This window comes from Desmodus rotundus, chromosome 5 (assembly GCF_022682495.2).
Source record: "Desmodus rotundus isolate HL8 chromosome 5, HLdesRot8A.1, whole genome shotgun sequence".
Classification (NCBI taxonomy): Eukaryota; Metazoa; Chordata; class Mammalia; order Chiroptera; family Phyllostomidae; genus Desmodus; species Desmodus rotundus.
Genome location: NC_071391.1, coordinates 4,140,364 through 4,167,152, shown reverse-complemented (window position 1 = coordinate 4,167,152; position 26,789 = coordinate 4,140,364). Strand labels below are relative to the sequence as shown.

At 59.8% G+C, this 26,789-nt stretch overlaps 1 protein-coding gene and 1 long non-coding RNA gene across 3 annotated transcripts; one reads left to right on the top strand and one right to left on the bottom strand.

Moving 5' to 3' along the window:
- Positions 1-5,887: 5,887 nt before the first annotated feature.
- LOC123478060 (uncharacterized) lies at positions 5,888-15,540 on the bottom strand. The gene is made up of 3 exons (XR_006653166.3): positions 14,709-15,540; positions 9,302-9,424; positions 5,888-6,362 (listed from the first exon to the last, which is right to left on the bottom strand). It is a non-coding gene; the product is annotated as an uncharacterized lncRNA (long non-coding RNA).
- Positions 7,791-26,221, top strand: GRK2 (G protein-coupled receptor kinase 2). 2 transcript variants are annotated; one of them, XM_053924305.1, is made up of 21 exons: positions 7,791-8,186; positions 17,570-17,646; positions 19,444-19,517; positions 19,652-19,753; positions 19,855-19,929; positions 20,035-20,096; positions 20,883-20,934; positions 21,138-21,229; positions 21,649-21,748; positions 21,842-21,920; positions 22,002-22,132; positions 22,373-22,467; positions 22,540-22,647; positions 22,852-22,918; positions 23,191-23,291; positions 23,778-23,844; positions 23,923-24,018; positions 24,227-24,389; positions 24,539-24,675; positions 24,774-24,884; positions 24,986-26,221. In XM_053924305.1, the coding sequence occupies exons 1-21, from the start codon at positions 8,074-8,076 to the stop codon at positions 25,148-25,150; spliced, it is 2,067 nt and encodes a 688-aa protein (XP_053780280.1). In that variant the 5' UTR covers positions 7,791-8,073; the 3' UTR covers positions 25,151-26,221. The 2 variants fall into 2 exon arrangements, with proteins under 2 accessions (XP_053780280.1, XP_053780279.1); XM_053924304.1 differs by having other exon boundaries at positions 24,771-24,884.
- The last annotated feature ends 568 nt before the right edge of the window (positions 26,222-26,789 follow it).

Below are 26,789 nucleotides of genomic sequence, written 5' to 3'. Positions count from 1 at the left end.
GCTTCTAAAAACGCCACATTGTACTTCATCAAACTTTTTAATGGAAGTGAAAGTGTAAGTTTGAGAATACCTGATGCCCTATACACCACCCCGCCACCACCACCTCCCCCCCAAGGCAGTGCTTGGAGTGGCCCTGTAGAGTTAGGGAGGAGAGCTATGGAAACGGGTAATTCTGATCTTGCCACCCGAAGAGCTGCTAGCCAAGGCCAACTGCCATCTACTGCTTCTCGTTACTTGGATATAAGCTTCCAGCTTCTGGGCAAGTGTGCTACACACTGCCAGCAGACTGCCTCTTCATCCCTGACTTGTTAGCTTCTCGGGAGAGCTGAAATCCCATCCAGGAGGCCCTGCGTAGGCTTTTTTCATCACCACCTTCAGGGGAGCAGGGGTTCCTGCCCACCTACCCCCTGAGCTGATGGTTACTGACCACGTTCAGTTCTGCGCATTCCAGTGAAGGACAGAGTCCTGGATGCTGGGCTGATTCCATGTTGGTTTCCTGAGGATGGATACAGGAGTGGCCATGTTGGGACAGGAAAGGAAGCCTGTCAATTTTGCCTCCTAAATATCTCAGACACCATCTGTTTCTCAGTAACCTCATCTGTACCACCCTAGTTGAAGCCACCATTGTCCAGAACCTAGGCCACAGCAAGATCCCTGAGGCTTCCCAGCCTCCAATCCAACCCCATCAAACATGTTGGCAGCCAGAACGTATCATTTAAAAAATCAGATTTGACTACTCTGCTTAAAATCCACCAAGTATGTCTCGGGAGAAAGTCCTCAAGCTTCCTCATCATTTGCCCTTTTTATTCTCTACCCATGACTTACTTTTCAATTCCACCAACTCTGGGCCTTTACACATGCTGTTCCCTCTGCTGGTTTAAACTTTCCTCAGTTTACATCTTCCTCTGGAAGCCATGTCCCACCCACCTGATCTCAAGACCAGATCAGATGTCCCATAGTATGAAAGTATTAGGACTCCCATAAATCAGCTTGCAGCTAGCTAGCTGGAAGCTACAAGGACAGAGATCAGTCTGTTCCTCACCACGTTCTCCCCAGCAGCTGACACAGAGCTTGACACAGTGGATAACCAGGAAATACTGTTGGATGAGCGTTCCCTGTAGCCCAGAGACCCAACCCTTATCAATACAGCCAATCTGTTGTCACATTCTCCAAATTCACTTTTCCTCTCCCTCATACATCCCCCTCTCGTTCTTGTGCCAATGCTACCAGCCCAGCTTCTTTGGGGGCGGGAGAGCTGTTTCCAATCTAACCTGGATTCAGCTTTGAATTAATCTTCCCAAGGCACACAGAAATTTTCAGTAATCCTCCAGGGCCGCGCCTAAACAGGATAAACTCACCCTGCCACTGACATCCGTGAAATGGGAAGCAGCATGTTTGGGACATGGTAGGTGCTGGTGTCTAAGAGGCTGAACTGGCACCTCTGTGGTCAGACTTCCTGTGTTTAGGGCTTGGTGTGCCATCCTCATCACAACTGAAAATCTACTCTCTCTTCAAACACCTCTTTCTCAGAAAGCCCCCCCCATTTCCCCTTCAACCAGAAGGGATTAATGTGGACATTCTGTGCCTTTCCTAGGCAATAACAGAAAAAACAGCTGGCATCTATCTAAAGGGCCTTCCTACGTGTTGCCCACTGTTCTAAGCACTTTCATGTAGTAACTCAGATAATCCTCAACCAACTCTACCATTTTTTTTTTTAAGATTTTATTTATTTTAGAGAGGGGAAGGGAGGGAGAAAGAGAGGGAAACCCAATGTGTGACTGCCTCTTGAGTGCCCCCTACTGGGGACCTGGCCCAAAACCCAGGCACATGTCCCAACCGGGAATCGAATCGGTGACTCCTTGGTTCTCAGGCCAGTACTCAATTCATGGAGCCACACCAGCCAGGGCCTTCTATTATCATTTTAAAGGTGAGAAACTGAGTTACAGACACTGACCATTTGCCAAAAATGTCTCAGCTTGTGAAACCTGAAGACTCTGGCTCAAGTGTTAGTCCTACCCACTGGCTTCCTAGCCTCTCTGTGTACCCCTGATCTCATTTCACACTCACACCCCACCCTGGGGAGGTGTCATCATTCAAGCCTCAGAGGTGAAGTGACAGTCCTAGAGTCCGAGGCAGAGTTGGGACATAGTGAACACTGGGCTTGGCATTCCAGAACGCAGGCCTTTGTCCCAGCTCTCTCTTGCCCTCCTGAGCATCCAGGCTGGGTGTGTGCCCACACCCCTCTCCTGTGGCACTTCCAAATCCTTGAGGGTGGGGCTGGCCTTAGCTACCTCTCCCCTCATCTGTCCCAGGAGTGGGAGGATAAGGAAATTTATCGAGTATAATGAAAGGTTGGTATATAGGAAGGGGAGGCAGGACTGACTTCATGGGTGAATGACCCAAGTAGTCACACAGCGCCCCACACTCAGGACCTTACACTTGGTTTACTGCTCGGCTGTCACCATCTTGAAATTCTTAATTTTTAAACAAGGCGCTTCGCATTTCATTTGCAGTGGGCCCTGCAAATGATAGAGGGATGACAATCCCAGCTCTCCCCTGACCTCCCAGGCCAACTCTGTGCTAAGTGCCCTTTGGGTGGCCAGCAGCAGAGCAGGCCTGGCACTTAGCTGGGGACACCTGTCCCACCACCACCTCTCCAGGTGCCCAGGCCCAGAAGGGAACTTCCGCACTGAACACCCATGTGTGGGCAGGAAACGATGTGAACACCGTAGATCCCAGCGCCAGGCCGGCAGGAACGGTGCGCATGCGCGCTGGGGACGGTTCCGGGAGGGCGCCGGGGGCAGGGCACTGTTGAGGCCCGAGTCCCGCTGAGGCTGGGTCCAGGGGCGGATCCGAGTCCGGGGCGGATCCGAGTCCGGGCGGGGTGGACCCAGGGGCGGGGCGGACCCAGGGGCGGGGCGGGAGGGGCGGGGCCGAGCCAGGGAGTGCCGGGGCTGAAGCTAGGGGCGGGGCGGAATCAGGGGTGGACCAGGCCGAAGCCAAGGTTGGGCCCGCGCCAGTCATGGCTGGGAATCCGGACATAGCCCAGGAGCGACGGGATACAGGTTGGAGCTATGTCCGGGCTAAGGATCCGGAGCAGAAAAGGAGACGAGCCCGGGGCAGTTCGGGGACTGTGACCTTCTGGAGGGTTCCAGGAAGAGGAGCTGCTCCCTGGAAGCGGGTTGGGCGAAGCCGACGGGAAGCCTGGCCCATGGTTGAGGGCCGTGCTTCTGGGCCGAGGTTCACCCCACAAAGATTCCGGGACTGTGTGGGAGGGAGTCCTGGAGATGTGGGAGCATCCTAGATAACGGGCTGGGAAGGCTCTTCCCTGCCCCTAACAAAGCTGCTTTGGTCCTATCCATCTGGCTATGGTAAAAAAATAAAATAAAAAGGCCCCTTCCTAGAGACTTCCCTGACTCCATTTGAGGAGGCTCCTAGCTTTTATAGTAACTTATCACCTACTTCGTAAGGATGTTTTGAGTATAAAATGAGATCATCAGAGCTCTAGGAAGAGTGCCCTGCACATAGTGAGAACCCAGTAAATGTCAGTGTTATTATTATGTGGAGTTTGCCCATAAGTTCACTGTCTCGCTCCCTGTGTTGGATCCTCAAGGCCAAGCACCAGTCCTGGTATGTAGCAGAAGCTCAACAAATATTGTCAGATGAATGAGTGAGTGAGTGAGTGAGTGAGTGAATGAAATGAATTCCTAGCATCCCAGGCAGAGCCTGGCACTGCCTGGCTCCCAGACATCAGAGAGGAGGCTGTCCATGTTGGGCAGGAGTGTCTCCTAGTAACCTGTACACCCCTGGTGAAGTCAGGGAAGCTCCCAAGCTCATCCTCCTGGATCTTCAAAGCCCAGGATGGAGATGGGGGGGTGCCTTGGCAAGTGCCAGTTCTCATCCCAACCTCATTCACATGTTCATGTACACAATGTCAAGTTCAAGACCTTCCCCATTTCTCCCTTGTCCTCCTCAACCCTTCTCATGACCTTCCGGGTCATCTCACCTCCTCGAATTATAGCTCTTGCCAGATTTATTGTAGGTCTTCTTCCCCACTGGACTGGGCCACCAATGCATCCTGCCTGTTTCTGTGACCCTAATTTTGTGCTGCGAGCCATGATGGGTGTGAGGCAGGCAGCAGTGAACACGATGAACAGGTACCAAGCAAGAGCCTCCTGCGCGGAAAACTTTCAGCCCATGAGATGCCAGCGAGCAGGAGCTCAGCTTGCCGGAAAGCACGGGACGGGGCATTTCAGGCAAGGGGAATCATAAAGTCAAGACCCCTGAGGGAGAAATAAACTTGGCTTGTTGGAGTGACAGAAGGAAGACCAGAGAGACTGGAGACTAAAGGACAAGGGGAAGGAGCTTGGAGTTGAATTAGAGAGGTGGGCAGGGGCCAAAATGGTGAGGTCTTACAGACCACGAAAGAGGAGGTGGGTTTCATCCTCAGTACAGGGGCAGTCATTGGAGTGGGGGCTGATTTAGGCCCGTGAAAACTCTGAGTAGAGAAGAGGCAGGGAGCCCCGCGATGGGCCTGGTGCAGGCGGCAGCCCCAGGTGGGAGGTGATGCGGCTGGGAAAGAGTTCAGCAGGAAAGAAGGGAAGGATCAGGGTGTGCTTTAGAAACAGGCACATCAGGAAGTCCACAAGGCAGGCTGGATGACAGCATGTGTCCACGGGGCGGGGCGGGGCAGGTGAGGGAAGAGAGGAATTGAGGATGACTCCTAGGTTTCTGGAAAATGGAGGAGCCACAACGGAGACGGGGAGGCAGGAGAGCAGCAGGTTGGACAGGGTCTGCATGGTGGAAGCAAGAGCTCAGTGTGGGACGCTTTAAGTTTGCAATACCTATTAGTCATCTGGGGAAGGTACCAAGTAATGATGTGTCTGCGGGTGTGCCAGCTGGACAAAGATGGGGTTCCACTCCTCTTCCACCGTCTCTATCCGAGCCCGAGGTTGGCACAGTCTGGGCACTGGACAAAGGTTTGTTGAGAGAAGGAATGACTGAAGCCAACCGGAAAAGGCAAATTTACAATCGACCTTCCTTCAACCACCAGAGGGCAGCACCATCCCAAAACACTGCCTCCCCCAGACCAGAAACTGGCACTACCTCCGGGAACCCAAGGACTCACACCAACCTCCCAGCTAGGGCTTCCAGGAGCCACTTTCCAGGGCCAATGACTCAATGGGCGGCCCACGGGAGACAGCCTCTGTCATAGGACCACGCTTTTAGGCATGTGGGGCCTGCAGATTGGGCTGTGGATGGTAGGGGCAGTCTGGTTTTCCAGGGCTGTGGGGGAGGGGTGGGCATTTGAGAACCCACAGAGACTCTGGTCTGACAAGTTCATCAGGAAAAGAATTTAAATTTGGGGCTGCTCCAGAAAACCCAGGCCAGCGTGCTTCTGTGGTCAGAGTGCTGAAGGACTGGAGAGGCGTTGGAGGAAGGGAGTTTAGAGGCCTCTTGCTGCAGCATTCTGGGTGCCTCTGAGCCTGTTCTGCCCGGAGCCCCATGTGCCACCGCTGGCGGAGGAACTCCTGCACCCAATCACTCATTCATTCCTCAAACGTTGATTAGGCCTTTCTCTGCCAGGTTGTGTGATAGGCCCTGCGGACAAGAGATTAAACTGGGAGCATCAGTTACAGCTGGAGATGGTATAGACCTTTTCTCTTAAAATTTTTTATTTTATTGATTTTAGAGACAGAGAGAAACAATTTGTTGTTCCACTTGTTTTATGTATTCATTGGCTTCTTCCTGCAAGAGCCCTGCCTGGAGATGGAACCCGCAACCTTGGCGTACTGGACCAGACGATGCTCTAACCAACGGAGCTACCCAGCCAGGGCTAATATGGTGTTGTTTTTTTTTTCATACATTAGCATTTCCAACATCAGGATGCATTTTCCAATTGATGCAAACATTTAATAAAGCTTCACCATCCCCCACTGTCAAAAACGTGACATGATGTACCTTGCAATCGATGACGTTTTCAAATCAAGGGACTAAGTGGTGAGTGCAGAACCAGAGATGTACACAATGGGTCAGGAAGTTGAAGAAGGCTGCCTGGAGGAGGTGGGCCTTCATGGATGAGCAGTAGTTCACCAGGGATGCTGGCAGAGGGACCTTGGGTGCAAAGGATGGTGGCTACCCAAGCTGGAGAGGAGCGCTGGGCACAGTCATCCAAGGCCTGGACTTGCCGGTTTGGGGACTTGTTCATCTGATTTGCTTTGGGCAGAGTCAGTGGGGCCTGGAGCTCCCTCTGGCCTGGAGTGCTGCTTCTAGGTGCTAAGCAGGCAGTAAGGCCATGAAGTCTAGATCTGGAAGAGGCATCTCTGGTCAGGGTCCACATCGGGGCAGCAGCCACGGGGATCCTGAGAAGCAGAGAGTTTTAAGAAGATTCTCAGGAGGCCAAACAGTGGGGTGTGGTGATAAACTAGATTAGGGCAGTGGAGGAGGGAGGAGCCGAGCCTGGAGTCCTGGCTTAGGTATCTGAGTGGATGGTGGTCCTACTCACGCAGAAGGGACCTTGCCTCTGACATGCCCTGGTTCCAAGGTCTGCTGAGGCTGGTCTCAGAGGGCCGCCTGAGACAGGCCCAGGGATGGCCTCCCTGCTTTGCAAAAGGGTCCTGGCTACTGTACCTAGGACTGGGAGAGGACCTTGTCACCTTGGAAAGCAGAGGCTCTAGAGAGGGACACGTTGAGATAGGGGGTGCTACTTTGAAACGCATGGATCACCCCTCACAACCCCTTGGGCTCCCAGCAGTGAGTTTCCCTTGCCAGGCAGCCATGTGTCCTCCCAGAATGAGGGAGGTTGGACCCAACGCTGTAGAACTAGGGTGACTCCATCATGAGTCCATGGTTGGCTTGGAGTGTAGGCCAGAGACCTGGGTACACAGACTGGTCCAGGGAGGGCAGGGGTTGGTACAGTGTCCTCGGTCCTGAGTGGGAGTCCTGGGGCCGGGACTGGGCCTGGGACCTGGGCATGGGGTAATCCTGGAGTCTGACTACAGCGGTCAGTTTCCAGGTTCAGGGAGACCTGCTAAGGGTTCTAAGTTCAGTCTGGGTTCTGGTTGGACGTCCCAGTGCTGGGTTCCTGGTGTTGGGTCTAGGGCCCCAATCTGGTGTTGCCAGTCCAAGACCAGGTCTGAGCTCTTTCTCCAAATCCAGGGTTTAGGATCTCAACAGTGGTCTGCGTCCAGGGTTGGAATCAAGGTTGGAGGGTCAGTAACCAGGATGAGATCGAGACCACGATCAGTGTTTGAGGTCATGGTCCGAAATCTGGATGTGGGATCCTGTTGGGGGTCTGGGGTGTGCTGTCAGTGTCAGGGTCTGGCTGTGCAGTTGGGGGACCCACAGTTGTGACCCAGAGTCTGAGGTCTGCATCTGGGATTCTGTTTGAAGTCTGGGGTCACAGTGTCATCCAGGTCCGGTGTCAGGTCGTGCACTGCGTCCAAGATCAGGGAGTCAGGGGTGGTAGGGTCTGGGACCCAAGTCTCTGGGATCATGTTCTGAAGTGGCAGTCTCGGGTGAGGGACGTTGTCTATTGCCGAGTCTGGAATCCGAGTTGTGATCGGATTGGGGGGCCCAAGGTCTGAGTTCAGCGTTTTCTTCCGTTGCGCCTCAGGTCTGGGGAAGGGTGGTGGGTGTCGCCCGCCCAGGGTTGGGGTCCGGGGCGGGACGGGTCTGAGATAGGGTCTGCGTGGCCGCAGGGGTCAGGCCGGGTGCAGCCCGCGCTGCCTCCAGGGGGCGCCGCCGCCCGCCCGTCTGGCCCCTCGCGGGCTCGCTGGCGCTGTGCGCGGCAGGCGGGGCCGGAGGCGGCTGCGGCTCCGGGGCGCGGGCGGCGGCGGCGGCGGCGGCGGCGGCGGCCCGACTGCAGTCCCGGCGGGAGCGGAGCGAGCCGGGGCCGGGCCCGAGCCGGCGCCATGGGGCGGCGCCGCCTGTGAGCCGCGGCGAGCGGAGCCGCGGGCGCCGAGCGGGGCTGGGCGGGCGGCGGCGCCCGAGGCCGACGGAGCGGCCGGGCCGAGCGTGCCGAGTCGAGCGGAGCGGAGCTGAGCGGCGGGAGAGGCCGCCGCCGCCGCCAAGATGGCGGACCTGGAGGCGGTGCTGGCCGACGTGAGCTACCTGATGGCCATGGAGAAGAGCAAGGCCACGCCGGCCGCGCGCGCCAGCAAGAAGATCCTGCTGCCCGAGCCCAGGTAAGGCGGCCGCCGGCTCCTCGGCCCCGCGCCCCGGCGGGCGCCCCGGACCCCGCAGCCCCAGACAGCCCAGGCGCTGTCCCGCGACCCCTTCTGCCCCAGCCACCGCTCCGGTCCAGCAGCCCTGGCCTGACCCCTGCGACCCAGGCCCCGTGCACCTGAACCTCGAGCGCCCCAATGCCAGGGCTTTCCAGCCCCAGCGGCTCCCCGACCGGCTCAGTGCCCCCTGCCCCGCCGCTCGGCCTCCCGGTGCCCTCCTGCACTCTGCCTGTCCCTCGTCTCTGCCTTCTCCCGGAGGAGCCCTCCTCCTCTGGGCAGCCCTTGGTCCCTCCACAGCCCCCTCCTCCGCCTCCTACCATCTCCCCGGCCTGACAGTATTGCCCATCATTTTGCTGCCCCTACTCCCAACCCATCTCCCCTCGGGGTTCCTCTACCTCCACTCTCAGCTCTTTCTGGTGGATACTTGTGTGAGATCTGGGGGAGACAGAAGTCTTCCCCACCCTCTGATGGGTCCCTGGTTTGGGGGGTCGGTGTGGTGGGGAGCAGGATGTGGTGTGTGCCCCAGCCCAGTGGAGGAGGCCCCCCACTACCCCTCTTCCCTCCTTTGGTGGGCCCTGCATGTGGTGCCCTGTGGTGCTGTTTGCTGGGGACATCGCAGCACCCCTGCAGCAGCTGGACCACGCTGCCACCTCTCTGTGAGACAACTGATGTCATTAGACCTGGTATCAAAGTTTAAACTGCACACAGGATGTAAGTGCAGAAGTGCACGGGGGACGGATGGCAGCTGAGGCTTGTCCAGCATGTTATGGCTTCTAGAGTGTTTTCCCAGTGTTTCAGCCTCGTAGCCACCCATGGACAGGTAGGATGGGTGTGGTTTTGGCCCCACAGAACAGGTGGGACACCTGAAGCCCCAGAGGTGAGTGGCCTGCCTAGTGTCACAGGTAACCCAAGGTGGTGCCTGGTTACCAGATCAGGGCTTCCGGCTCCTGGTTCCACATTTCTGCTATCACTCGGGCCTGAGCCAGGGCCTGGCTGTTTTGCATCCGTGAGCGCCGTGTGCCCACTACGGTTTCTCATGTCACCTGGTGAGGCCAGTCCCAACAACTCCCCCATACCTGCCCGAGAGTTGGCACGCTGGTTCCGGGCAGCCCGGGAGCCTGGGCCTGTCCTAGCTGTCATGGTCTTATCGTGTGACTTTGGGCAAGTCCCTTCTTGTTTCTGGGCCTCGATTTTCTCATCTGTGAAATGCAAATGGTGAGACATAAGGCTGTGACTGTGCAGTGTCCCAGGTCTTCGAAGTGGGACCCAGAGCTGCAAGGGGTGCTGTGCTGTCTCCTCCCGCGTCTTCCTCAGGGCCCTGTTCACTGGGTTTCGGATTGACTGGACACCGGGCCTGGGAGAGGAAAATCGGTCTGCTTTCTGAGCAGGCCGTTAGAGCCCTTTTTTTTCTAGACATTTGCAATCAGATTTCTCAAAACAGGAACCAGACTGACTGTCAGCTGGGGGCTGTCCAGGGAGCAGTGACGGTTGGAACAAAAACGAGTTCAGAAATGACAAAGCCATGAGGGAGGAAGTGGGGGAGTTGGCCTCTGGGGCTTGCAACGGTTCTCCTTGCTGGCCGGGACCTCAAGACCCTCTTGCAGGTCGGAGTTCTGCAAAGGGCGAGGCGGGGCCTTTTCTGGAACTCTCTGCCTTTGGGCAATCTCTCCCCAGAATGCATTGCTCCCGATGGGGCCCCACCTTGGGTTGGCTCTGCAGGTGTCAGCACCCCGAGAAACGAGATGTTCCTCTTTCCCTCTCCTCTTTACCATCTGCAGTAGTGATGGTGGTGATAGGAATGATAGTGGAAATTATAATAATTTATTATTTATTTTGACATCTGTCATCTCAGTTGATCCAAAAACCAACATGTGAAGTTGGCAAGGCCACGCCTTGCATGTAGCAGCTGCGTGAGAACTACCAGCACTGTGCCACGTCTGACACCAGGATGGCTGTGGGCTTTAGGGGAACGGCAGGAGACGGAGGGCCTGGGGTCCTGGGTCCTTGTATAGGGTCCCCGCTGGCAGCGTGGTGTTGGGCGCGCTACCCACTCCTGTGAGAGGAACTAGAGGCTCTAGGCAGTGACCTGCGGTGGGCCGAGGTGGGGAGGGCCAGAGCTGCTCTGTGCAGCATCCCTGCGCTGCCCCCAGGGGTCCAGGCCTCCTTCGTCCAAGGCCACGCCGGCCTTTGCTCTATGCTTCCCACACCCAGTGGGTCGGATGCCTCCTGCCCTGGAGAGGCATTATGACTGTATTGTTGCCTGGCACTTCCCAGTTTGCAAAGTGCTTTTTACTCCATTTATCTGTTTCATGACTGTGGGAAGCAGGCACAGCAGGTGGTATTCTTCCATTTAATAGTCAAGGGACTAAGGCTCAGAGAGAGGAGATTCGGTGATAAGGGTGCGTGAGGGGGAACTGGAACCTGAACTTGGGTCACTGGACTCCCAGGTGCTCTTCCCTGCTGTGGTTCCTTTCTTCCGCACACCCCTTTACAGCTTTGCTCTCCCCTTGCCCACGTTTTGTGGAATGTGCCGGCCCACATCCCTTCTCCAGGGAGCGGTGGGCTGGGGAGGCAGCCTGGAAGCAGCAGGGCAGCGCCCAGCACTGTCAGCTGGCCTGGTCCGCTGGCCCAGCCCCCGCCCCATCGGCTGCCCTGGCAAAGCTAGTGCCTAGAGGAGGCAACTCCACACCTGGGGCCGCATCATCCCCTCGCACACAAGGTCAGGGTCCAGGAGAAAGGCCGTGGCTTGTCCGTGACGGGGCGCCATTTGGAGTTGCTCCCACCTCCAGGTGGTCTTTCTTGGCAGCCCCCCTGTGGCCGGTGCCCAAGTTGTGGCTTGGCTGGGCACAGCTCTGTTGTCACAGCTCTGACTTCTCACTGCTGGGGAGTGAGTGCTGTTGGGCACATGGGCCTCCGCTCTGTCACCCTATAGAATTCGAGAAAACAGACCCGTTTCTCCACCTTCTCGTGGAAGGAAGCAGCATGGTGAAGCTAGAAGACAGGAGACTCGGCTTGTAATCCTGCTGCGAAACCAGCTCAGTGGGACCCAGGCATGTCCCTTATTCTGGCGGACGGAGCCTGCCTCAGTCCCCGTCTCGGGAAAATGAGGACTGTGCCTTCACTGGTAGCCTCTCCGTGTCCGCAGTCTGTGCCTTGCCCTGAAGGAGCTGCTTGCTCTCCCCCTTCCCAGCAGCAGCAGTCCTGTAATTATGGTCGTTTGCTTAATATGACCTTGGAGGCCTTGTGTAATTAATCTCTGTCCTCCTGGGTGAGGAGCCCAGCTTGGGCGGTCCCAGGAGGTCCCCCTGCCCTCCCTGGTGACAGTGGCAGTCCCAGCAGCAGATTGTCAAAGCCGGGTGCCTCTTGCAGCCTCCCATTTTCTCGGCTCCTTTCTGGTCCCTCCCCCGTGTGGATTTCCTTCTTCCTGCCCTCTTCTGGCTTCCCTGTCTCCCGGACCGCACTCTTCCTCTGCCGCTTCGCTTCTTCGTTCCTGTTAACTCTTAGCCTCCAGGACTTCCTGCCCTTGATTGGTGGGGGGAAGCGGTGCAGGGAAAGGTTCCCCCCCCACTCCTCCCTCTGCTTCTCCATCACCAGCCCTTATTCCTTATCCAGAGCTTTCCACTCCAGTAGCAGCACTCTCCCTCCGGCTGCCCTTGAAAACAAGACCTCAGCAGTCGCTCCCTGCTGGCCTTTGAAGTCCTCGTGTTCCCCAGCAATGGGTCTCTGGGCTGTCTTCTCCCATCTGTTCTCCTCTTCCCAGCACCGGTGTCAACATTTTTGCCATGAAGTCACTCATCTGCCCGTTTACCGAGGGATGGCGGGAACGCAAGCATCCCAGGCAGGCTGGAATCCGTGCGGGGAGTCTAGGTTCTGTCAGCCCAGGAATAATGTATCCTATTAACGCCCAATCGGTCCCTACTGGTGAACGGCTGGCGACGTAAGTGCAGGTGCACTCTGCAGCGGTGGTTCCTCCTGCTCTGGGCAGGTGCCCAGGTGGGCTCTGCTGAGGGATTGAGCACCTGGGCTCCGGGGTTCGGGCTGCCATCACGTGGCCAAGGGATGCTCCCGCCTTGGACCAAACAGCAGCCATGGGCCGACAGAGTCTTTGGGGAACAAACAAGCTCCATCACACCTGCCCTTTCTTCCTGTGGCCCTTCCCACTCTCCTACAGCCCCAAGGGGCCTCGTCCTGCGCTCATCACGAAGACGGAGTTACACTCAAGTTATCGCTAAGCTGTTTCAAACAGGAGACACCAAAACGGAGGTGTCGGGCCACGGCTTTCCCAAAACAGTCGCGTGCCTCCCCTGCAGCGTCTATGCGGTCAGGGGAGCCTGGCTTCAGAATGGGTTTCCTGGTATGGGCAGCATGTGGGCAGCTCTGTTCTCTGAGGGGCAGTTCTCTGAGTCTGGGGCCATCCTGGGTTCGGGGAGGGGCAACCTGGGGGCCACAGAGCCCTGGAAGTGTGTTGCTGGTGCATTCTGAGCGACGAGAGTGGATTGCAGGGTGTGGTGTTTGTGGCACGTGACAGGGCCGCCAGAGCGCCTCTCCCCACACATCCCACCAGCCGCTCTGTGGCCCAGTGCCGCTGGGGACCCGGACACTCGGGCTGGACGTTCACGCCGGGCCTGTGTGCGAGGTGCCCGCTGGGCGTCCTTTCCCCTCCCCAGCTGGGCTCGCTCCACATCTGGCTGTCTCAGTCGGTCTTTCCCGTTTGGTGTGTGTCCCATCCTGGAGCTCTGAGGGCACTGGCGGCCCCAGGGAGAGTCATTGAGAAATATTTATAGGAAGCCCCAGGGGACTTCCTTCTTCCACTACCACGGCGGTGCCAGGTTTCCTGGCAATACCACAGAAGAGTGCCTTAGCCTCCGCTCTGCCGGCTTGTTAACTGTCACCTCCCAGAGCACGGCAGTTCCGATGCGGCTGCCCCGGACCCACCGGTCCCTGGCCCCCATGCCAGCCTGCACCATCCTGGGATTCCAAGGCTCCGTCATCCCTGTCGCACAGGTGCATAGGAACTGTGGACCTGGCCCACCAGGTGCCAGCCAGAGCTGCCACCAGCTTTACAGGCTCCCAGGAGAGATGCTGCCTGCTGCCCACAGCCACTGGCAGGTCACAAGCCAGGGTCCCCTGAGACCCTGCACCCCGCTCTGCCACAGAGGTCAAGGGGAGGCTCCTGCCTGGTGCGAGGCCCTTTCTCAGGGAGGGTTAGACGTGTTTTGGCCACTAACACCGTGTGGGACTCTGGGCGAGCCGCCAGATTCTTTGAGTCTTGATTTCCTCACCGTCTGAATGAGTGTGTTTGCCTCTGACCCACCCTGCAGTCCTTCCCAGTCCACATAGGCTGCCGTCTGTGACCCTGTGTAGGAGTCACCTGTGAGGCCCAGAGCAGCCTGACAGGCCCCTGCGCCACAGTGAGGGCTTTTGCTTTTCCTGTGAACCACGTGGTGCCAGAAGGTACCGGAAGTTCTCACCCCACCTCCTTGCCTGCCGACCCATCACCCCAACCCTCACTCTGGGCTGACAGGGAGGAAATGCTCCCCACCTGTGTCAGGCTGGGCCTGCTCTTCAGAGCAGCTGGAGCCGGTGTGAACAGCCCTGGCTGCAGGTGGCAGTGCCAGGCAGCCAGCCAGGCAGCTCCCGGCCACGGTGGGGCAGGCCTCCTGCCGAGGGGCCCTCTGTACTTGGGTAGGTCAGGTATTGGGCTCCGCTAGGGCCCCCAGGCTGGGCAGCACGAGTCCGTGAAGCTGGTGTAAGCAGAGCCATGCAGCAGCCGTGTGTGCGGCTCAGGCTGCCTCCTGGGCCGGGCCCTGGTCAGGGCCCACTGTCAGGAAGCCATCGGGCCACAGGCCCCACTCTCCGAGATCATGGCAGGTGTGGGACAGAGACCCGAATGAGACAGTAGCTTATCATGGTCATGGTCTGCAAGGAAGCGCAGGCTGTGGGCTCCCAGCAGGTGGGCTCAGCTGACAGCCCTCATCGGGGAGTGCTGCTACTGTGCCCTCTCGGGCTTTTTAAATGGCCGGCACGGCGGGGACGATTCAGCATTTTGTTGACATCCTCATTTTACAAATGAGGAAACTGGACATTTAATGTTGGTGACCTGCCTGGCCTCTGGGGAGGGAGGAGGGAGGAGCCATTTGGAACCAGACCTGGGTGCTCCTCAACCTTTGGGAGAGCACAGGCAGCCCGAGACCCGCCCCCAAGGCATCAGGAGCCTTCGGGTGCTCCCAGCAGGAAAGGTGCAGGCACCTGGCTCTCTCGACAACCCAGGGTCAGCCTGGGGGCCACGTGCTCCTGTCTTGGGGTTGCTGACTTGGGTGGGCTCAGGAATGCTGCTCTGGGCCCCCACCACCCAGACTCCGCCAGGATCGGGGAGCGGGTGTTGGAGACAAAGGCGACCCAGCACGGGAGGCTGTCACCGCCTCCCATGCCCGCCTGTACTTGCCACCTGGTGGGAGCACCCCCATCACACGTTTTCCTCACCTGCCAGCTCCTTCTGCTGCCAGCCTGTGGGGACGGACAGGAAACCCCAACGCTGTCGCTTCAGGGTCCTTCCCTTCAAGGGTTCTGCCCGAGTCTGACCTTGTGTTTGGTTAAGGGGGGGGTGTGTGTATTTTACTTAGAAAACATTTTTTTCTTTTTAAGGAAGAAAGTGAAGTGCTGTGGGCTGGGAAGAATGCTACGGCCTCCCATGCGGGCTCCTGCAGGGCGGGGGTTGGGGGGGTGCCTAGCTGCCAGGGAAGCTCGAGTGGGGACCTCGGTGTGTCTGGTTCTTGGCTGCTCTGTGGGGCCACTGAGTCTCGGGGCGGGATGGCTCCCTGGCTCCGGGCGGCACTCCCGCTGCGTCTCTTTGCTGAGCTGGCGCTCGTCCAGCCTGTTCCCAGGAAGCGAGTTTGGGGCTCAGGAGGGCTTCCCAGTGACTATTTCAGGGGCCATGCTGGGGTCTCACAGACGGGCTGGAGTCATTGTGCCTGCCATCTGTATTACCTGTCTGGCCATTCCACCTGAGCATACCTGACCGCTGTCTCACTGTGTGTCTCCAAAGAGGATGGACATCTTGTGATACATTTTCCCTTGGTTGTTTTTTCTCATCCCCTTCCATAGGAATGGGGGGCCGACATGGAGAACCCAGGGCTGGACCAAGGGCCGATAAGGGCCCCCCTTCCTGGTCCCTTCACGGGAGAAGTCCAAGCAGTTGGCCTTTGCAGGGTGCCTGGGTCCATGCCCCTAACTCCCAGCTGCTTGATCTTGCCACCCTGCCAAGCCTTTGCTGCCTCAGACTGGGCCTTCCCATTGAGCTTGGTCCCATCACACCCCCAGGCTGTCCCAGGGTCTGAACAGGAGGTCCCAAGCTGCCCTCGCAGAGCTGGGAGCCCTAGAGGCCCCGTGCAGACTGTGGCCTGAGGCCTCTGGTCCCCAGGCAGGGCTCTGTCCTCGTTCCACAGAGTTTTCAAGCTCCTGCTGTAATTGCGGCACCCTGGGACTTGGGATCGGGCCTCCTCTCCTGAGCTCTGTCTGCCCCTGTGTTCTCTTACGTGGCTTTTCCATGCGTGGCTCAAACGCAAGCAAAGGCCTAGGGAGGCCGGGCCTGGGCCAGACCATCTGAGAAGTGCTGAGCAGAAAAGGGCAAGAGTCCCCTTCCGAGCCCAGGCCCAGAGGCTGGGCAGGCTCAGCTGGCACACGGCCACCTTCCAGCTGGCCTTGTGTACCTTCTTTCATCTGTCCGGCAGCCTGAGCCTTCCAGCCGCTGGTTTCTGTCCCTCCTTCCTGGCCCAGTGTCCTCAGGTTCCTGCGCTTCCCCCAGTGGGTACACCCCGTGGGTCCAGACAGCTCACCCCTTACCCAGGTTCTCTTTCCAGTGCCCCACACCATGGCTTCTTGCTCCTCCCTGGCCCCGCCTCCCCTCTCTGTCCTCAGCCCACCCACCTGCCCCCAGTTGCACCACCTGTTGACATTCTGTTGGTGCTTGAGGAGCCCACTGAAGTCCTGCCCTCTCCACAGAGCCTGCCCCGATGGCCTGGAACATTCTTCCCTTCCTGAGTCTCCTCAAACTGACTGGGTCTGCTCAGGCTTTTGCACACTCTGTCTGATGTCACAGAAGCGGGACTTGTGCCCTGGGAGGGCCTGCCTGGAGGACAGGGGTGCATGGCACCTCGCCTTCCGGGGGGTGATGGACAGCAGGCCTTGGTGGCCAGGGCCCCATGCTGGGCTCTAAGAGGGACACAGGGATGTAGAGGGGAGGGCCCAGAGCCTGGACTTTTCGATCTCCACATATCCTAAGGGTCATGTGAGCCTCGAGTGGTGTCAGGTGTGACTGCCCAGCACGGTCCTCGGTGTAGGCGGCTGGGGATCCTGGGCTAGTGAGGGCTAGATGCGACTGCCACTGGCCACCACGACAGGCAGGCCTACAGGGCTGGACTGCCGGGGGCCGGGGAGAGGAGAGCAGGGGACAGAAAGGTGTGTGTGAGTCTCGAATAGAGGCCTGTGTCACTTTCCCACGCAGTGCTTGGTGGTGGCCCCGAGACAGGTGGGCGGGAGCCTGGGTTCGGGCCCCGCTCCCCCGACCACTGCCACGGCCCAGGGGCAGGTGTGAGGGACACCGGAACTGAGACTTGGCTTTGTTTTTTCAATTATTTTTAAAAGTTGAGGCATAGTTCACGTAACATGACATCTGTCGTTTTAAAGGCTACAGTCAAGTAGGTCTTAGTACGCTCGCTGTATTGTGTAGCTCTCACTTCTGCGTGACCCCAGAACACCTGCACCTCCCCCAAAGGGGACTCACATCCTCAGCAGCCCCTCCCTGCTTCCCCAGCCCCCGGCGCCCCCGATCTGCTCCCTGTCTCTGTGGATGTGCCTGTCTTCAACTTGTCGTCTAAATGAAATCACACGCTGCGTGGCCCATCGTGACTCTTTCTCACCCAGCCGCGTGCTTTCAGGGGTCGCCCGGATTGCAACGCGAGCGCCTCTCGCTGCGGCTCCGTGTTGTGGCCCAGCAGCTTGTCTTCCACGGCCAGGGCAGGCTGCGCTTTGGCTATCCGTCATCTGCTGATGGGGGAGGCCTGGCTTTTGAGGTTTGGCCAAGTCCCCAAAGCCAGCATGAGGCAGCGCTGGGACCACACTTTTGAGCAGCCACCTTACTGGCCACCCTAGCTTTTGGGAACAGAGCCTTAGGGGCAAGCAGAAGCTTGCTTAGGTCCCTCTGGTGTGACTTTCCTGGAGGGAGCAGTGACACCCGCCAGCAGTAACTCGGGGAGAGAAGGCAACGGCCTTCCAGGGAAGCAGGGCCTGGAGGCCTGACAGGTGTCACGGGGGCGGCAGGTCACCATAGCCCCTCTGTCTTTCAGCATCCGCAGTGTCATGCAGAAGTACCTGGAGGACCGGGGTGAGGTGACCTTTGAGAAGATCTTCTCTCAGAAGCTGGGTGAGTCCAGTGAGAGCCTCGCCAGCCCCAAGGATGGGGGTGTGGGGGCAGGAGGACCCTGAGGCTGGCTCCCCGGAGGTTTGCCCCCTCTCATCCCATCCACTGGGGCAGGACCACTAGCGAGCCCTTGGGTGACAGCAGGGCTATGACCTGCTGTGCCGCCCAGCCCCTGGCTGTCAGCCCAGGGAGCCCTGTGAAGGGGTGGGGGCCCAGCAGTCTTCCAGAGCTGCCGGGGAAGTTCCTCCTTTGGGGTTTTTGTTTTTGAGAGTTGCAGCTTCCCCTTGGCGCAGGCCTGGCTGTTCTGGGCCGTTGGTAGAGCTGACAGGAAGGGGCGGGGCTCTTCCTGTGGCGCCTGCCTTGCTGCGGTCAGCCGCCTGGCCCCCGTTGGCACTGTTTGTGAGCAATCTGCTCGGGCCAGGCCCGGTCCTCTGTTCAGTCCTCCAGGGCCTGTCATCCAGGGCCTGATAGAGTGGGGACCTGGCCTAGGGCACGGCTGGGGCGGCTCTCGGGGAAGCAGGCTGCAGCCACACATGGCTCTGGTTCTCTGACCCACTTTCCAGAGAATGCATCTCAGCTCTGGGAGGGGAGCAGGCTGGCTTGGCTGGAGGTCAGGCTTGGGGAGTCAGTGTATAAGGAAGCATGCCACTTGGGTCCCCTGCTTGTGCTGTGTGAGCTTGGGCACGTTGCTCTACCTCTCTGAGCCTGCTGGTGCCCTTACCTGGGACCTGCTACTCAGGAGCCCCGCTCACCGGGCCTATGGGAAGGCCAGAAGTAGTGGTGCCAGTGAAGTCCCCTTGTCCCCCTGGGAAGCCCTGTTACCAGTCACTCAGAGGCACAATACTGAAGCGCCAGGCCTCCCTATTAGAGGTGATGGCCACACACTCTGGCATAGGTGCCCGGGCAGTGGGGTCACTGTCCCCAAAGAGGCATAGAAAACTACCCCGCGCTAGCTGGTCACCTAGGTTGGGCTGGAGGGTGCGGGGACCACCCCTACTTCTCCTTTGCCCTCCACCACTGCTCTGAGGCCAGGCCTCAGGCCCCCACTCTCTGGGAGGGGCAAGACCTGGCCTATCTGGGGTCTTCTCTGAGCCTTTACCACAGCCCCGTCACCTCTTCCCTCCCCTGTGGCCCATGCCCTTCAAGGCCCCATTCCCCAACCTGCCCTTCCCAGGACCTGCCACGGGGTCAATGAGCCCCGAGTTCTCATGGCTGCCACGTAACGCCTGCCTGCCACACCTCCCTAAGCCTCAGTTTCCCCAATTGGATCTGGACTCCCTGTCCACCTGTTTCTCAGGGCTGCTGTGAAAAGCAGCGAGATGGAAGGGGCCGTGAGGTTTAGGGAGAGGGGATGGCTCCTCAGAGGCTGCCTTCGTCCCCCTCCCCATGCCGCAGTGCTTGCCTGGCCTGGGTGAATCTCACGGCACAGCCTCCCCGGTGCGGGTGTCACCTCTGGGAGGAGGTGCCGGTCCCTGGACCGCAGTGAGAGGGCAGGGGGTCCAGGTGCCAGAGCCCACCCCCTGGCCTCAGCCTCACCACGGCGCCTGCCACTTCCCGGCCACCACCTGAGGAAGCAGATTCTGAGAGGCGTACAAGTGCAGTGTCCCAGCCCTGCGCCCAAGAGTCTTTAGTGTTCAGCAGCCTTCCACACTGTCTTGCCCAGCCATGGCCTGGGGCAGAGACCGCCTTCGCCCCCTCCTTGTGGAGTTCAGCCCAGGGGGAGCCAAGCCCACACTAATCTTGGTGACGGGAAGGCCTATGCGGCGGTGTGGCCAGTGTGACCCGGCACTTGTTTTTCAGGGTACCTGCTCTTCCGAGACTTCTGCCTGAAACACCTGGAGGAGGCCAAGCCCTTGGTGGAGTTCTATGAGGAGGTGAGGCCAGCCCTGCTCTGCCTGCAGAGGGGGGCCCAGGTGGGGCTTCTTTCATTGAACCTTCGGGGTGCTTGGTGTTGGCACCCCTAGGCTCTGCTGGGCCGAAGGTCACCCTCAGGGATCTCGCCCTCTAGATCAAGAGATACGAGAAGCTGGAGACGGAGGAGGAGCGCCTGGCCTGCAGCCGGGAGATCTTTGACACGTACATCATGAAGGAGCTACTGGCCTGCTCTCACGTGAGTGCCCCGGACCTGCCCACCGGCCTGGAGCCACCCGGGCGATGGGAAGGGATGAAAGGGCCCTGCAGAGAGTTCACAGCCACCTCTGTCTTCCCCAGCCCTTCTCGAAAAGTGCCATTGAGCACGTCCAGGGCCACCTGGTGAAGAGGCAGGTGCCTCCGGATCTCTTCCAGGTGTGTGCTGAGCTCATTCCCCACTGTCTCCCAACCCAGCCTGGGTCATGGTCGGCCCCCTCGGGCACAGTCACCAACCTCTGCCACCCTCCCTCCCTCCCTCAGCCGTACATCGAAGAGATTTGTCAGAACCTCCGAGGGGACGTGTTCCAGAAGTTCATTGAGAGGTGAGAGTGGGATGCATGCGGGAGGCGGGGAGGAAGAGGCCATCCTGAGAAGGGGTGTGGGTGCCGTGGAGGGAGGAGCCACCCTGCTCTAGGCCCTGGGTGAGTCTACACCCCAGTGCAGGGACTCCTAAGAGGTTAGGCCAGGTGGTCACCTGGTCCACACTCCTGCCCCTCCTGTCCCAGCACCAGGCCTGTCCCGGGGACTCTCCTGGGACCGAGGGACCATCCGTGAGCCCTTGTCTCCCACGGACTGTCTGACACCCTGCTGAGCCTCCCTGGGCCAAGAAGCATCGGGTGGTGGTAGGGGCAGACACCAAAGGGCACACTGTCCCCCTACCCCCTACCCTCATGGCCAGAACCCAGCCGATGGGTGGGAATTGTAGGCAGATTTTAGCTCGCAGTAAGAAACAGTTTTCTTAGGCCACAGTGTGGCCTAAGCCATGGCGTGAGGACTTCACAGGAAGTGAGCGCTGCGTCGCTGGAGGTGTGCAAGCAGGGACTCGATGAGCACTGTCAGTGTCGTGGTGGCATGAAGTCGGGGTCAGGCCGGAAGACCTCCTCTCCGGGCTTACCTGATCACAGCAGGAACCCCGGCAGAGGTGGCCAGGCTCTGCTCAGCTAGCGCTCAGGATCGGGGCCCAGCTCAGGGTGGCCCTCTTCCTGGGCAGTCCCAGAAGAGGACGCCGAGGCTCAGGACCCCAGGGAATGGCAGTGGAGTGGGGCAGGTCACACCTGGCATTACTCCACTTTCTGAAACTTGTCTGAGGCTAGGTTCTTCTCTCACAGCGATAAATTCACACGGTTTTGCCAGTGGAAGAACGTAGAGCTGAACATCCACGTGAGTGGGCTGGGTGGCTTTGGGAGCTGGTCCCCAGGGCTGGGCAGGTCGGGGAGTCTGCCCTTCAACCCCGGTGGGGTAGCTGTGGGGTCAGTGCCAGGTTCCCCACAGGGTGGCTCAAGGCAGGTAAGCATGTGGTGAGGGCTCCCCGGGTAAGGAGCCCGGGCAGCCTGCAGTGACCCCAGTTGTTGCCGCCCCTGCAGCTGACCATGAACGACTTCAGCGTGCACCGCATCATTGGTCGTGGGGGCTTCGGTGAGGTCTATGGGTGCCGGAAGGCCGACACGGGCAAGATGTGAGTGCCCATTTAGCCGCTGCTGGGTGGGATGCCTGAGGGAAGGGAGGGCCCCGGGGGTGCCCCAAAGCCACTGGTGCCCATGGGAGAGCTCTGGGGGCATCAGGGCCCCAGGATGCAGGTGGCAGGGTCCTCAATGGGCAGGTCCCTGCAAGGGATATGTGCCCGCTATTTATCCCGCGCCCCTGCCCCCACGCTGTCTTTGCTTCTGCTGCTTCACCCCTGGGCCTGGAGCCCCCAGCCCACCAGCACTGTCTCCTGCCCTCTCTGTCTCCATATATCAGAAGCTTGTTGTGGTGTCCGATCTTTCCCAAAGGAGCCCTGAGGACTTGCTCCACCCCTAGCCCTGGGCCCTAGAGCAGCCTTGGGCTCTGCACTGCGGGTGCCTCTGGACTAACCCCCTGCCCCCCGCCCCCCAGGTACGCCATGAAGTGTCTGGACAAGAAGCGTATCAAGATGAAGCAGGGGGAGACCCTGGCCCTGAACGAGCGCATCATGCTGTCCCTTGTCAGCACCGGGGTGAGCTGGGCGGGCCGGCCATCTGGGCAGCCTTTGGCTCTGGCACCTTGGGCTGTGCCTCAGCTGACTTCCCCCCGTCCTGTCCCCTGCCAGGACTGCCCATTCATTGTCTGCATGTCGTATGCCTTCCACACACCAGACAAGCTCAGCTTCATCCTAGATCTCATGAACGGTGAGTGTGTGTTCCGGCCCCGGGAGCACTGGGGGGAGTGTGGTGGGGACCGGGGTGGGCGCTGAGCGCTGCCTCCCTCAGGTGGGGACCTGCACTACCACCTGTCCCAGCACGGGGTCTTCTCCGAGGCCGACATGCGCTTCTACGCCGCGGAGATCATCCTGGGCCTGGAGCACATGCACAACCGCTTCGTCGTCTACAGGGACCTGAAGGTGAGCCACCAGCGGGTCCCTCCTCTCTGGGCACCTGGCACACCCAGCCTCACCCTCCCGCCCACCTGGCCATTTTCTGGATGCAAATTGTGATTGAGGGGAGGAGGTGAAGACCCTGCTGGGGCCTGGTCCCCGGACACCTATAACCCTCTAGAGTGAAGGCAGCGACCCTACTGGCACCTTGCCTGGCTGGGCACTGTCCCAAGCCACCGGAGGCCACTCACTGGCATTCCCCCACAGCCCGCCAACATCCTGCTGGACGAGCACGGCCACGTGCGCATCTCAGACCTGGGCCTGGCCTGCGACTTCTCCAAGAAGAAGCCCCACGCCAGTGTGTGAGTGCCCAGCCCTCACCTGCCTCTCCCAACCCTCTGCCAAACCTGCTCACGGCCTCTTTGCTTCCACAGAGGCACCCACGGGTACATGGCCCCTGAGGTCCTGCAGAAGGGTGTGGCCTACGACAGCAGCGCCGACTGGTTCTCCCTGGGCTGCATGCTCTTCAAGCTGCTTCGGGGGTGAGCGGGCCATCCTGAGTGGGCGGGTGGGACCGGACAGAGCAGCTCCACCCCAGCCCAGGTAGGAGGCTGGGGGAGGAGCTCATAGCTGCCTGGGCATTAGGAATGGCACCATCCTTGGCTTTGGACAAGGATCATTGATGCTGCCTGCCTCAGTTTCCCCGTTCCTGTCCTGTGACCTCAGCCTTGGCCTCTCTTGCCCAGGCACAGTCCGTTCCGGCAGCACAAGACCAAAGACAAGCATGAGATCGACCGCATGACGTTGACAATGGTGAGTGTGGGGCAGCAGCCCAGCAGGTCGGCGGAGTCCATGGCGGGCCACAGTGGGGCTGGAGACTCCCGTGTGTGGGTGTGGGTCGTGGGCTCTTGGTTCTCACCAGCAGTGACCTCAGGCCGGTTCCCACTCCAGCCTTCTGCCCTGTAGACTCCCCCTCCCTGTGCTGTCAGAGCAAACGTGGCCGCAGATGGCAGTTAGGAAGCTGGGCCTGCCTCTCCTCTGCTCTTCCTCGGCCCCTGCTAGCGTCTTACTCCCCCTTCCCGCAGGCTGTGGAGCTGCCGGACTCCTTCTCCCCCGAGCTCCGCTCCTTGCTGGAGGGGCTCCTGCAGAGGGATGTCCACCGGAGACTGGGCTGCCAGGGCCGAGGGTGAGTGCTGGGCACCAGGGCCACTGCTCAGCCAGGCCTCGGGCAGGCGGCATGCTGCGAAATCCGGGCCCCTGCTGGGGCTGCTGGGCCTGCGCCTTTGAGGAACTCACAGGTCGGGGCACAGCCAGCTGTGTGTCCAGTGTCCTTAGGGGTGCAGCTGCTGGAGCCAGCTGGGGACTGGCTTCCGGAGAGGCCCTTGTAACAAAGATGTGATGATAATGATGATGACAGCATCTTTTCGTGTTTATTAAACATTTACTAAGTGCCAGGCATGATGTTGCAAGACGTACAATACTAAAACTCACAACAGCCCTGCGGCGCGGGAACTGCTGTCCTCCCCCGTCCAGAGATGAGGAAACAGACTCAGGTTTAAGGAACTTGCCCAAGGTCACACAGCCAGAAAGTGGCTGAACCAGGAGTTAGCTGGGGCTACCTGCCCCACACCCAGACACAGCCCCTGCCCAGATGACCCAGGTCTCCCCACAGGGCCCAGGAGGTGAAGGAGAGCCCCTTCTTCCGCTCCCTGGACTGGCAGATGGTCTTCTTGCAGAAGGTAACTGGGGGCCAGGGCCAGTGGGGCACGCTGAGCCCGGGCCGGCCTGTGCTGAAGCCCAGCCCTGTGCCGTTGCAGTACCCGCCCCCGCTGATCCCCCCGCGTGGGGAGGTGAACGCTGCCGACGCCTTCGACATCGGCTCCTTTGATGAGGAGGACACAAAAGGGATCAAGGTACCGGCCTTGCCAGTCCTTGCTCCTGAGCCCTGAGCTCAGCCCGCGGTGCGTCCCCGTCCCTCCCTGCCCTTTTGAGACCCTTGGGCCAGCCCTGTCAGCTGCTAGGCCTCAGGCTCCTTGTCCCCAAATGTCCCTGTGGGTGGACCAGATCATCCTGCCTGGGGCCCATGGTGATAAATGTCCCTGCCCTGTCCCCACGGCGCAGTTGCTGGATAGTGACCAGGAGCTCTACCGCAACTTCCCCCTCACCATCTCCGAGCGGTGGCAGCAGGAGGTGGCAGAGACTGTCTTCGACACCATCAATGCAGAGACAGACCGGCTGGAAGCCCGCAAGAAAACAAAAAACAAGCAGCTGGGCCACGAGGAAGGTGAGGGTTTGTGGCTGTCGTGGGTGCCCACTGCCCACTTCAGGGAGGAGAGACAGGCTCGGGTTTCAGGAACCCAGCCAAGGTCACAGCCAGAGAGCAGCCAAACCAGGATTCCAACCCGGGCGGGGCCTCTCTCTCTCTGGCGGCAGACTACGCCCTGGGCAAGGACTGCATCATGCACGGCTACATGTCCAAGATGGGCAACCCCTTCCTGACCCAGTGGCAGCGGCGGTACTTCTACCTGTTCCCCAACCGGCTGGAGTGGCGGGGCGAGGGCGAGGCCCCGGTAAGGATCCGGGCCAGGGGCCGTGGGGCCGGGGCTGGCTGGGCTTGCCCTGTACCCTCACACCCCCTGCCCACCCCCCTACCCCCACACCGCAGCAGAGCCTGCTGACCATGGAGGAGATCCAGTCAGTGGAGGAAACGCAGATCAAGGAGCGAAAGTGCCTCCTTCTCAAGATCCGCAGTGGTAAACAGTTCGTCCTGCAGTGCGATGTGAGTGGGGGTGTGGGAGGCTGGTGGGCAGGGGTGGCGTGGGGACAGAGTGGCCTTCGGGGCACCGGGGCCACACCTGACGAACCCCTGGGCCTGTGCAGAGCGACCCAGAGCTGGTACAGTGGAAGAAGGAGCTGCGTGACGCCTACCGCGAGGCCCAGCAGCTGGTGCAGCGGGTGCCTAAGATGAAGAACAAGGCCCGCTCGCCCGTGGTGGAGCTGAGCAAGGTGCCGCTGGTCCAGCGTGGCAGCGCCAACGGCCTCTGACCCCCACCCGCCCGCCTTTTATAAACCTCTAATTTATTTTGTCGAATTTTTATTATTTGTTTTCCCGCAAAGCGGAAAAGGTTTTATTTTGTAATTATTGTGATTTCCTGTGGCCCCAGCCCCCAGGGAGGGGCCCGCTTGTCTTGGCTCCTGCTGCCACCAGCCCAGCCACTCTCCAGCAACCCTTGGCCCTGATGCCCCAGGGGGTGCCCGCTCCCAGCGTCTTCCTGTGCGGGGAGAGCAGCAGCCCCCAGCAGCCCCTGCCCCTTCCTGGGGACAGTGCCACGTCAGGCTCTGTGGGCTGTGCTCTGCGCCCGTGGCACAGTTGGGTGGCTCGGCATCCCCGCCCTGGGGGAGTCGCGGACAGGAATACTACCTGAATTTCCCCACCTCGTCCCCTCCTGTGACAGGGTCACAGCCCCTGCACTGTCCCGCCTCCGGCCAGTCGGAGGAGGAGCCCTTGTCTCCCTGCCCCCGGGGCCGCCACGGTGACTCAGACCCCTGCACCCTCACTGGGGAAGAATCCCCGCGTCACTGGCGGCCTTCCTTCCCACCTTCCCTGGACGCTGGGGCTCAGCCAGGAGGGTGGCGTCGGCAGCAGGTGCTGCTGCTGTCACCACAGCCCCGCTTTTCCTCCAGCCCCAGGCGCCCGGGCTCAGGGACCACAGAAAGGCAAATACGGGTTGTGCCACACTGGTCTAGCCTGGCCCTGAGGTCCCTCTGTCCCCAGGCTGGGCCAGGCCCTGTCCACCAGGACCACAGGGGCCAGCCTGGGTGGCCTGGCAGCACAGTGAGAGGGGCCAGTTGGGCCAGCCAGTGTGTCCCCTGGGCTGTCCAGCCCCCAGCCCCAGCCCGTCAGTGCCACTACCCACAGGGCGCCACCTCGCCCGCCGCATGCCCCCTCGCGCCCGTCGCGCTGCCCTTTGTGGTGTCGAGCCTTCTCCCCCAGGGGCTGGGTTGGCTCCCCCCCCCAGTCTGCTCACTCCCCGGGGCGTTTCTTTGCCGATTTTTGAATGTGATTTTAAAGTGGAAAAATGAGACTATGCGTTTTTATAAAAAAATGGTGCCTGACTCCTCGGCCGTGTCAGACTCTTTTGTGCCCAGTGGCCATCCCTAGCCGCCATCGGGCTGGGGCCCAAGGGGAGAGGGTTTTGCTGGTGCCAGGCCCCCCACTGCCACGGCAGGCATCCAGGGCCAGCCTTCTCCAGGGTGGGGGTGGAGGCTCCCACTCCCCCCTTCCTCCCACCCTGCAGGAGCAGACAGGATCTTCTGCCCACTGCCTGGGGAAGCAGGAGGAGGTACCCGAGTTTGGTGCTTGGTGTTGCGTTTGGTGGGAGTGAGCACCCCAGCTCACCAGGCACGGTGCTGAGGACACCGTCACGGACACACGGGCACCTCTGCCCTCAGGGCCGCAGCAAGCCTCTGGGCCCTCCTCGGCTTTCTCTGGCTGTGGCCTCCCTGCTGGCCTCACTTTGCACCTCTACTATATCTCGTCCACCAAGAGACTCTGGTCAACTTCCTTTTTAAATTTATTGATTGGTTTGAGAGAGAGAGACTGGTTTGCCATTCCTCTTATTGATGCATTTGTTGGTTGATTCTTGTATGTGCCCTGACTGGGGATTAACCCCCGCTACCATGG